This window comes from Myodes glareolus, chromosome 3 (assembly GCF_982192425.1).
Source record: "Myodes glareolus chromosome 3, mMyoGla1.1, whole genome shotgun sequence".
In the NCBI taxonomy this organism is placed as follows: domain Eukaryota; kingdom Metazoa; phylum Chordata; class Mammalia; order Rodentia; family Cricetidae; genus Myodes; species Myodes glareolus.
In genome coordinates this window covers 72,566,172-72,577,988 of record NC_142028.1, presented here as the reverse complement: position 1 = coordinate 72,577,988, position 11,817 = coordinate 72,566,172, and the positions used below count along the sequence as shown (strand labels likewise).

General features: G+C 43.8%; 1 protein-coding gene across 4 annotated transcripts in view; it reads right to left on the bottom strand.

Moving 5' to 3' along the window:
- Window positions 1-367: 367 nt before the first annotated feature.
- Window positions 368-11,817, bottom strand: part of Ctps1 (CTP synthase 1) — a 28,219-nt gene continuing 16,769 nt past the window's right edge. For all 4 annotated transcript variants that reach the window (XM_048434557.3, XM_048434559.3, XM_048434558.3 and 1 more), the window contains exons 9-19: window positions 10,970-11,102; window positions 9,259-9,347; window positions 8,197-8,291; window positions 7,365-7,427; window positions 5,150-5,193; window positions 4,003-4,099; window positions 3,020-3,075; window positions 2,840-2,936; window positions 2,153-2,297; window positions 1,631-1,719; window positions 368-1,152 (exon numbers count right to left, since the gene is read on the bottom strand). In XM_048434557.3, coding sequence (XP_048290514.1) covers window positions 1,635-1,719; window positions 2,153-2,297; window positions 2,840-2,936; window positions 3,020-3,075; window positions 4,003-4,099; window positions 5,150-5,193; window positions 7,365-7,427; window positions 8,197-8,291; window positions 9,259-9,347; window positions 10,970-11,102 — 904 coding nt within the window. In that variant the 3' untranslated portion in view covers window positions 368-1,152; window positions 1,631-1,634. The remainder of the gene's footprint in view (window positions 1,153-1,630; window positions 1,720-2,152; window positions 2,298-2,839; window positions 2,937-3,019; window positions 3,076-4,002; window positions 4,100-5,149; window positions 5,194-7,364; window positions 7,428-8,196; window positions 8,292-9,258; window positions 9,348-10,969; window positions 11,103-11,817) is intronic.

The following is an 11,817-nucleotide window of genomic DNA, read 5'->3' as shown; positions in this document are numbered from 1 at the left end:
ACTCTAGAGGTCACGAATGAGTGCAGAGTGAGAAAAAGCAGACCAGCTGGTTAGAATAGCCCTTGGTTAGCTGTCTGGTTCCATGTGTGAAGTGCCCTGTCTGCAGTGAGCAAATGATCATGTTCAGGCAGCCCATGGCTCTGCTTTTCCCCTGCTGAGTAACACACAGCAGCAACTGGTTTTGAATCCCTTGGCACATGGTATGTCATGACAAACTGAAGCCTTGCTGAGAAATCCTAGGTGCTATGAAGGCTTGCATCTTACTTTGATACAAAGCATCACACTGCTGGCTTAGGAACAACCCAGCACTGAAGCTTAGTACCCATGGAAAAACACACCAGCCAGTGACAGAATAAGAATACACAGCAATGGTTCCTCATTATTTATTAAGTTAGGCGTATACATTGAGCCAGCCACCATAGTGTGGGCATGTGGCCACGCCCACTGCTATGTCACATTAGGAAAATAACTTTTCGAATTGCATTTCAACTGCAATAACACCATCCTGGAAGGAAAAAAATACCCCCAAACCAATGCTGCATACACAAGAGAGGGCTCATAAATAGTTCCCAAGATTGTTCATTTCTTGACCCCTTGATGCAAGGAGTGTTCTCAGCTCCACAAACAGGAAGTGTGGCCAGAGCCCCAAGATTTTTAATGTGACACTTCATAGAGCTTATCTCATGTGCCTAAGAACCAAACATCCCTCTGGATGACAAGGGCCACAACTGGCACCAAGTCCCCCACAACTCAGCAGCACCAAGATTCCAGCAATGCCTACAGTTAGAAGTCCAGCTAGAAGAGCTGGCACCCCAGGGAAATAATAGCAATGCACTTGAATGACAGTGACTTCGAGTGGTTGGAAAAGCAAGGTGGTTGATGGCCTTCAACCAGCTGCTGGCCACCATCAGGTCCCATCCAGAGTCTCACTTCCCATGTCAGAAACACAATTGCAAAGGAATTGTCTCACAAACAGGTATGTCGCAGGAGCTAATATAAATGATAGGACATGCAAGTGGCAAAGTTTTCCAAATACTTTTCCCCCATAATAAAATAATCTTAATAAAAACATAATTTAAAGGAAGTGTCAAAAGCAGAGTGTAAAATCATAGTTGTAAACTATCAGGTCAAAGGCTTTCTTGAAGAATCATCCTGTTTAAAAAGAAAAAAAATGCTAGAATTACAAGATGTTTATTAGAGAAGTGTCAGAACGTGGTCAGCCGCCAGCCACCACAGGGAATAAGGCCTGTTCCTATGGGAAAATGGCAGAAGCCCGCATTTGCAATTCCACAGAACCACACACCATCGAGGTCTTGCAGCAACCTCTGTGCCATGCTCAGCTAGATACAAACACTCTGTCTAAAGCAGCAGCCTGTTTCAAGGCTGCCGAGGGACAGGCACTCCCAATGACTGACAAATGTCTGTGTGTGGAGGGGAGTGTAGGTCTATGCACCTGTGTGTGCCTTCTACGTGGAGAACAGAGGCTGGCAGGCGTCTTCCTGTCACTTTTCAGTTTACTTTTTGAGACAACTTCTCAAAGTCTCTGCAGCTCACTGATACAGCTGGGCGGGCTTGCCAGTGAGCTCTTAGAGACTGTCTTTTTTTAATAAACATTAAAAATGTCACTTACCAGATCAGTCCTGATTTATTGATGGAAACTTCAGTTCAGTGATTTCAGAGTCGGGGGAGCTGCTCCCGCTTCTGTCACTGTAAGTGTCCCTGTGGAATACAGAAGGTTTACTCGTCTCCCGGCGAACAATTTACCTCCCCATCTCTGTAACCACTGTTATACAACAGTGTGTGTCCACACATGGCAACGATCTCTACCACCCATGTGAGGCTGTGGAGGGATTTCCTTCCTGAGTACTTCAATACTGATATGGTTGCCACCTACTGAGAGAAACTAGTTCAGATAAAAGTAATCGGGCATAAGCCCAGCTGGTTGTGACCGCTTGCCATGGACAGGATCTGCTCAGCAGCATTACCAGAACCAGAAATCACAGAGAGGAGGCCTGGCCAGTAAGACAGGGGAAGCCAACCTTTAACCTTCACAGCATAGCGAGGAATGTGTGGTCACCTACACAAGGACCAGGACCTGCTAAATGGCTTTTCCTTAGCCTGTGTAGAGCCTCACTGTGATTAATATCCCTACCTGGGTGAGAGCCGGCAACCTTTCTGCAAGTAGTATGGGAGCCTCCCGACAGAGGCCAGAAGGAGGCCAAAGTAGGGTGGGGAGGGCTTGATAGGCCTGGAAAGGAACTCAGGGTGATACTGCACCCCAACAAAGAATGGGTGATCTGCAACACAAATTCAGAAGGAAAAATTAGTATCCTGTGCATACAAAGATGAGACAAATAAACCCTAAGAGTGTCTGAAAGAAACTCAATTCAAGGCAAAAGGAATTCCAAAGCAGGAGGGAGCTGACTCTTTCCTCAATACCATAGACCTCACGGCTGAGGGAGGCTCCTGCTCTCCAGAGTCCTGAGTATCTTGTGACTTGCCTAGGTTGAGCCCCACAGCTCACATGAAATCTGAAAGGAATTTAGCACAAAGTTCAGTTCTTCATACCAGGAGAGCCCAGGGCTACATGGTTGCCGTGGAAGCCATGCTTAGGGAGACACTTCCTATCTCCAGAACTGTCAGAAACTGCTGCCCAGACACTGTTGCCGCCTCGTTTTTCTTTAGACAAGGTCTATCTGGCTCAAGCCCTGGCTAACTTGAACTCATCCTCCTCCCTCAACTCTCTAAGGGCTGGAACCGCAGCGTATGACACCGCCACATCTGGGAAACACATTTTTCTATTTTCCCACACACCGAGGAGTTATCACTACCCAGTCACCTTCCAACTCCAAAATCTCCATCCTTTCGCCTTCAACATCTTGGCCAACAAACTTCAAGCCTTGCTCTTCCAAGCACTTCTTCAAGACTGGATTCACCTGGTGGGGCAGAAAACTCACTGTGCTGGCCTCTCCATTCCCTTCTTTGCATAGTAGCAGAAGGAGCAGGCTCACATCCTCACCTCAAATCGGTGGCGGTGCCTCTCTTCCAAGTAGTCTGTGTCTCCATAGAGTTTCCCTGCAGAAAACCAGGCAATTTGTATGACAAACAATCTATGTAAACTACTAACTTCCCAATTCACTCCATCATGTAGGTAGTAAACCAGGCTACCAAAATTCTGCTAGCCATCTGCTCTTGATATATGTAATTCAGACAATTCCTGGGGCTCTGACTCCTCTGCCCAAACTAAGTACCACAACAGGAACAAACTTTCACGAGGTCCCTTGAACACATCACTGCTGAATGCAAAGCACTGTGATGCTGGAACACCACAGGAACAGGCCAGGCCCTCCTAGAAAGCCAGTTCCCTCAGAACAGTGTCTGGAAGGGAAATGAAAAGCTGGTTGGTGCCTGGTGACCGTGGATAAATAAGCAGTGTGAGTAAATGGGGTGCTTACTGACTCGCTCCTCACTGTCTACTGAGGCCCCAAATACATAACAGCACAGCTGGGAAAACTGGAAAATGGTCCAAGTGATTCTCAAACTAGTCTGCCCCCACAAGACATAGAGTGCTTCTACCAATGGTTAAAGCAATGTTTCCACTGGGCAAGGCAATGTCTACTAATTTTCTTCAATATTTTCCTCCTCCAATTCCCCTAAGTTTTTAACCATGATTATTTGTTAGAATAAAATGTATTTAAACTATATGAAATTGTGATTTTTTTTTTCTTTAACCACCAAATTCTGCATAGCTTTATTTACTAGTATAAGAAAGTAACCATGGATTGCAAAGGATTTAACCTAACGGCTTGTCTGCATTCCCAGAGACCATCTAGCTAACACAGAACATCCTAAACAAGCATGAAAAAAGGAGGAAGAAAAAATTGCAAAACCAGGAACAAAGCCAAGAAGAGGTTGGCCTGGCTCTTTGGAGCTACAGCACCACCTAGCCCATGTGCCCTGTATAGACCAGGACAAAAGTTAGACTCATGTGAAACAACTTACTCATGACTGAGTTCTTGGTCTGGAACAGGGTCCTCCTCTTGCCCAGCCTCATGGTTCCACCCATCTGCCCAGGATTATGTTCTGGCATGTCTATGACCTAGAGACATTCAGAAAACAAATCTGACTACCACACTCTGCTGCTGTTACAGTCAGACCTCCTTCCCCAAGTGAAGCACTCCCAGAAAGGAGTTCAGTGCTTCAGCCTGCCTCACGATGCTGTCCCCTGGGGAGATCAAAGGCTCTATGCTGTGGCACCACAGTAATATGGCCACAAGACTAATTAGTCAGACTCAGCTGTCCTCTGGGTCTGAAAAGGGTACGAAAGACCAACAGCCACTAACAAGTCTATGAACAGGGAGACTGTGGCACCCCAAAGGGGGCTGGTATGGCTTACCTCTTGGCCCAGCATGCCCAAGCACCTTACAAACTCCTCCAGGCTTCCCTTTGCTTCACCCCCTCATCCCACTGTTCTTATATTAACAAAACTCCAACTTTAGATCACCTAATATACAGATGTTAAGTCACTGAGATCAAAAACTTGTCCATCTTGTCAGTATTCTCAATGACAAAACAGTCTCTTGTACACAACCAATGATCAGCATTTGCTGAATACTGAAAAAGAAAATGCTTAAGTATGCCTGTCACTCATTGGGCTAGGGATTCAAAGACAAAGACAATGCTCCTCCCCAGTGAACCTTACAGGCTGTCTAGGCCACATGCCTAGGTGATCAACAGCAGCAGGATTGCAGTTTGGAAAAAAGCCTAAAGAAATCACCACCCCGAGCTTGTCAACCCTGAGCCTGTCTGCCTTCCAGGACTGGCACCCAGGAGAACAAGAGCCGTTATATGGAACTTTGAGAACAATGATTACCGTCAACAAGCCTCCACCCCCAGACACTTTCCACCAGGAACTGAGGAGACAGGAGAGCTATCTCCTTGCTATCAGGGGATCATACCTGTCTATTACAGATTTCCTGTGGTAACCTGAAAAGACTGGTGAGGAATTAAATGAAAACCCAGAAAGTCCTTATCATGAGATCTGAGGGTTTGGGAGACTCAGTGGCCTCATTGCCTGTCTGCCATCCCCTACTTCACAGATGTCCTTCCACCCCTTCTAAGCCCTGTGCGGTTCAAATGCTTGACTCACCACAGGATGGCTAGTCTTAGGGTCAAATTCTGTAGAATTAGCATCTGAAAAGTTAAAATATTTGAGTTATGAAAATAGCTATAAACAAAACTAGTTTCATGCTAAGCAACAAATCATGATCTCTTTCTTTCTCAGTTTAAAGTCAATGATTACAGGCTGGGAGAATGGCCAAATAATTAAGAGCACTCACTGCTCTTCAGATGACCTAGATTTGGTTCCTAGCACCCACACAGCTATTGACAATCATCCATAATTTCAGTTCCAGGGGATCCAGTGCCTTCTGACCTCCATGGACACCAGGCAAGCAGAATGCACTTACATGCATGCAAAACATTCATATGCATGAAGTAAAAAAATAAAAATATGAAAAATTACAAAACACCAATAGCCAAGTGTGGTGATACATGTCTTTAATTCTAGCACTCAAGATACAAAGGCAGGTGTATACTGTGAGTTAAAGTCCTGATCTACATAAAGTTCAAGACCAACTAGAGCTACACAGTGAGACTGTCTCAAAATACAAAAAGCAAAAAACAAGACCCCCCAAAAAAGAGAGAGAGAGAAATATTAAATTGTTTTGTCTGTTTTTGTTTTTCGAGACAGGGTTTCACTGTGTAACAGTCCTAGCAGTCCTTGTACATCAGACTGGCCTCGAACTCACAGATTTCCCTGCCTCTGCCTCTTGAGTGTTGGAATTAATGGTGTGCACCACCACTACCCAGTTATAATAATTTTAATTAAAATATAATCACATAGTTTTAGTGTCCTTCAGGGGACAGTAAAATAGGACTAAACACAGGTGATTTTGCCCTATCAAATCTTTATCTTTCTGGGAAATCAAACTGCAAGGTAAATAAAAATCATCTTAGATTGTTTCTCTGATGACAGTTCTTATATTAATTTTTCATTTTGTTACAGATTCTCTAAGATGAGTAAGAACTGTTCCCTCTGCCTTCCACCATCCTCAGCATCTAATATGCTGCCATCCTGTTAAGTTAGGAATTAGCTGAGCTGTTACTTTTCTTTGCAGCACTGGGACTGAATCCAGGGCCTTACGAATGTCCAGCTCTTTTTCATTTTTAATTTGAGACAGGGTCTTGTTGTACAGTCCAGGTCGTCATGGAACTCACTGTCTCAGTCTCTGAAAAAGGTGGGCAGTTAACTCATTTCAACATAAACAACCTTTCGATAGGTTGCACTAGGAAAAAAGGCAAAGGATCAAATCCCTAGCACTGTGTGTTGGTTCCTTTCTGTGTGAATGTAAGGTACTGTTTCCTGCCTAGACCCAAACCAGGCTAAGCACATCATCAGGCCGCATGCCCAGCTGGGAACCCACCCCAGGGGCAGGCAGTCCTTGAAGATTCAGACACCAGAAATAAAGGACAAGCTGCTTATCCCACTGAGCCGTGGAACCCAAGGTTGAGGTGGAACCCAGCCTTGGCCACCAGCCAGCTGCCTAGATGCTCTTACATTACAGACAGCTTTTTCATACCTACATGCTGCTTAATTTTGTAGCAAGCTCAAAAGCCAGAGCTGTGAGAAGTCTAGTCTTTCACAGTCATCCAGTTACAAGTAGATCTTATACTTTCTGACAAGAAGTGATAGGGACTATTTGTTTATAGTGTTTCGCTTACTTTTGTTGTTATTTTTTTTTAAGACCTGGTTTCTCTGGGTAGCCCTGCCTGTCCTGGAACTTACTTGTAGACCAGACTGGCCTTGAACTCACAGAAATCCACCCGCCTTTGCTTCCTGGATGCTAGAATTAAAGGCATGTGCCACCATCACCACTCAGCTTCACCTAATTTTTTTCAACTGTGTGAAGTGATGCCTATTCTACAAGCAACAGAAGTCAGAAAGACTAAGTTGCCTAAAACTACCTATATATTTAGTGATAAAGCCAGAACTTGAGCCCAAGACTATAACTACACAATCCTTCTGTGCATCAGTGGCTTGTTGCTGGATACCATCTGGGTGGTGGTCACTGTGTTCTAAGTGAGAATCTTGAGACAAAAAACGCAGGGCAATAGCCAAAGACCTGTTCACTCAGGCGCTCCTTCATGCATATGTAGAGGGATTCTTGCACCACTATGAATAAGGTGCCTTCTTCCCTGAACACTGAGACTTGCTGCGAAAACAGGCATCATACTCACAGCTCTCAACCACCAGCACACAATGACTTTCAGGCCAGGAATGAGTTGCTAAATAAGACACTTACCTTGCCATCCCAGCACATTTCTTGAAAATTCTACCACTGCTAGCTGCATTCCTAAGCACACACCTTCCAAGAGAAGGAAAAATAATGTCAATCTCCACTGAGAGGGCAACTCCTCCATTCCCCAGCCTGTCAGTCTTTGTGTCCTGAGTGGAAATCATATGCTTAACATCATGTCAGAAACACCCCAAAGCTTATATGCTGAATTAAACCAGGACCTATATACACATGAAGATTCAGGGTTCTGCAAAGCTACTCAGTTAAAGAAATGAAACTCCACTCGGCACCTTAAAATCCATGCTCCCAATCCTTTTTCATTACGTGCTCACTTCCAGGTTGGTCAGGCTGAAAATCACTTAACTGTGCAGCAACAAGAAACATCCAGAAATCACTTGGCCCAGTTACTGGCTGTTTTGCCAAGTGAGGATGACACAAAGCCCAACCTTACATGCACTGTAAACCACATTTCCTACCTCAGTCCACTTTCTCAAAATTCCTTGTCATTTACATGTAGCTCAAAAACTTTCCATACTACGAATCTGAGGGCCAATGAGATGACTCAGTAGCTAAAAGTGCTAACCTAAGCCTGATAACCTAAGCTCAATTCCTGGGACAAAATAGTGGAAGGAGAGAAGCATGGCAAGTAGTTCTCTGGCTTCTACATGCCATGACATGCCCCTACACACACATACATAAGTAAATATAATTGAATTTCCCCCAGAAAATTCCTCTCCTCTCTAGAAAAGAAAAAAAAAATATGTGTATGTCTTGTTCCACTGGCAACTTCCTCATTCTTCTCTCTCCAGAGTGAAGAGGGCACAGCAGAGCTCCTTACCCAAAAAAGGCTTCTTCTGTTTCCGAGCCCAGGCAATTGCTTGAATTTTTCCTTCTGTTCCCCGAACACCAAATCCTCCTGGAACCAACACTCCACTGCAGAGAGAAGACCACAAAGCAACTTCCCTTTTCCACTAATCCAGTCCTCAATCATACCAAAGAAGCCATTGTCAAAACACTGAGCCGTGCATGAACTAACTTCCCATATATCTAAGCCCCCAGGGTCAGAGACTAGCTGGAAGACTGTGGGTACACATTCTGTGAATGTAAACACAGTGAACTTACTGCAATCAGAAAGTTGGGCTATCAGGATGCTGCTGCTACTGTCCTTGACCCTAATTCATCACTCATATTTCTTTTCTGAGATAGGTCTTTCAGTATAGCCCAGACTGGCTCCAAACTCACAATCCTCCTGCCTCAGCCTAAGTACTAGACTATGGGTATGTTCAAAGTGCAGTCAGCTCACGTTTCCTCCGGATTCCAGTGCTCCTCTCAGTTTCCATGAGGGGCCTTTCCTCCTCAGCAGTGCACCACACTGACCAAGCAAATCAGCAGTGGTTCAGAGCCTCATAACACTGACTGCTCTAGTGCAGTCAGACTTCCTTCTAGTTTTTATTGTTTTAAGAAAAATCTAACTGGGCATAGTAGAGCATGCCTTCAATACCAATGATTGGGAGGCAGAGGCAGGCAGATCTAGAGTTCTAGGACAAACAGGGCTAAGCAGAGAAACCTGAGGACCTGGGGATGTGGTTTAGTGACAGAGCACATGGCCCTGCATTAGAAATAATAGCAGCAGCTATCAAAAACAATTTATGAGACTCAACTGATGGCTACTCAAATGATCCAGATGAAAACAATATTTAAGCCCTATGACAAGATGTACAAAACAAGAATCAGTAAAATGAGAGTATATTTCTTCAGATCCAACTATAACGTCACACTTTTTTACAAATTATTCCATTTACTAGGCTGTCTAATCATTAAAAGACATTTTAACAGGCAAATGACCTCCCTCAGCACTGGAAGCACAGGTCTATGTTGATTGGCAGAGAAGGCTACTTACTGAGCACTGCAGAGCTTCTGCCATGCCTCATGGTAACGCACAGGGTCCTCCTGCAGGGTGCTGGGCTCCAGATCTGTGGAATCGATGTACTAGGGCACCAGGCAGGGAGAAAAACAGAAACTTATGAATTCAACCATACCTCTCAACTTTCAAATAACATTATCAATGTTCCATCTCCCTTAATTTCAGTTTAAAGTGAACATAATTAAATTCAATAATTTAGTATTTAATAAAATTAAATAATATTTTAATTAAGGGTCCCCCTTAAGATTAATTAACCTTCAAATCCAATTCTACCCACCCCACTTGGAGTATTTAGATCTTGCAAGTAAGTCACTGGGAAAGGATCTGTTCTTTGTTCAGAGGACACTCTCCACGGGCCATCCCACATAGGTTTTTGGTTTATTTGCTAGCTGGTTTCTCCATTTTTCTCCATGAATCAAAGTATGACTTACAAAATATAAGATATAAACATTTTAGGAATAGTACCCTGTACTGGCTGGTTTTATGCCAAGTTGACACAAGCTAGAGTCATCACAGAGGAGCCTCAGTTGAGAAAATGCTTCCTGAATATCAGGTACCCTTCCTTCCCTCTGCCTTCCCAAGCCCTCTCAACCTCCTTAGGGCCTTCCTCTCTCACATATCTACCAAAGCAAGTGATCCTCTTTCCTAGGTGTTCTATGTCTGAGAGCCTCAGTGTTCCTAAAAAACTGGGGCTTTTAATTCTTTATTCTTCTCTCAGCCTCCATCATTGAACACAAGGTGGCCACAAACTAATTTCAAATAGATAAAATTAATCAGTGATGGAAAGAACTAGGAAAAAAAATAGTAAAATGGGGTCATCCAGGTCTATGTTACCATTCTGTGGGAACCTGTCTTCATGGGCCACTAGGCCCCAAGTTCCCACTCACTTCTCTCCTCCATCTCCTGAGAAGCTACAGCCAGTGCAACAGGAACAAGAACTCTAAATGGACCAGTCAACTTCCAAAGGAAGTGACTACATCCAGCAGTTACTATATAGCAGTTCCAAGTAAAACCATTTAATTCTTAATCACAGGAGAAAACGGTTATCACAATCCCCTTTTAAAGGAAACCCAGGCAGAAGGTCAGAGCACTTTGGCAGCATACCCAGCACTCCAGGACTGGCCACCTGCTCTGTAGTCTGTGCCTTCAATCATGACACTTGATGGGAGCATGTACTGACACTTCACCAGAGCAGCTACTGGGACCATCAGCTGTGCACTATGCCTATGCCCACCAAGCCCTCCCATTCCATAGGGACTGACACTCGGATCCATGCACTAAGGCCCCTTCATTATTTCTGAGAAAATACTCTGGTGTCTCCTTGGAGCCAAAACCCAACATGAATCTTTCTTATCCCTAAAAATAAATGCAGCAATCCAAAAACCATAAAGCAGGTAGGTATGGAGTATCTACAAGATCACAAGGCTTGAGTCTTCAAGATGACTCAGTGGGTAAAGGCATTTGTTGTCAAGTTTAACAACCTAGTTTAGTCCCTAGGACCCACATTATGGAAGAAAAAAAATTGACTTCTATTAATTATTTTCTGAACTCTACATGTGTGTCATGGCACATACACACATGTACCCACATATACCTGTACCCAACAAATTTTTAGATGTGTAAAACACACACACACACAAGCTGTTTCCATTTACTCCTTAGTTGTACCTACCCCACCCTTCCTTACCTTGATCTCCAACTTGTGGTTAATTGCCAATGCAGAATGCTCTAAAGCTTTAATGACAGAGGCATACGAGTCTGAGAATTTGGTGTATTTGCCCACAAGAGCAATAGAGCAGGTTTCCAGCAAGCGATCATATCTAGCAAATAAGGGTCAAGACAGTTACTTGCAACATCCACATCATTGAGACTGAAATTACTTCTGCAAGGAGGAAACATGCCTGGGAAGACGATAGAGAGTATCACCTCAGTACTGTGCACAGAACAAAAAGAACCCTCATATCAAAAGGGCAGTCTCAGAAAGAGAACAGGATTAGAGTAAATGAGATGACTCAATGGGTAAAATCAGATGATTCAGTGGGCTAGCCACACAAGCACGATGATCCGAGATCCATCCCAGAACTCAGTGGAAAGAAAAATCAGACCCTTACAAGTTGTCCTGTGATCTCCACATATACACTGTGGCATGCAAATACTTAAGCACACCAACAACCAAAATAAATAAATGTCATTAAAAACAAAAAAATCAACTCCAAAGGGCAAAAAACCTAGACAAACAATTCATGAGAGTTAACATAATAAGTCAAAAATTATAGTACAGTCACAAAGGATGTCTGTCTATAATCATCAAAAATTTCCATTTTAAAACATAATTAACTGTGTGGTTTGGAAGAATATAGTCCCCTTACGCTTATAGGGAGTGGCACTAATAGGAGATATGGCATTGTTGGAGTAGATGCAGCAAGCATTGTTAGAGGAAGTCTGTCACTGAGGGCAGGCTTTGAGGTTTCAGATGTTCAAACCAGGCTCAGTGTCTTAGTCTCTTCCTGCTGCCTTCGGATCCAGATGTACAAC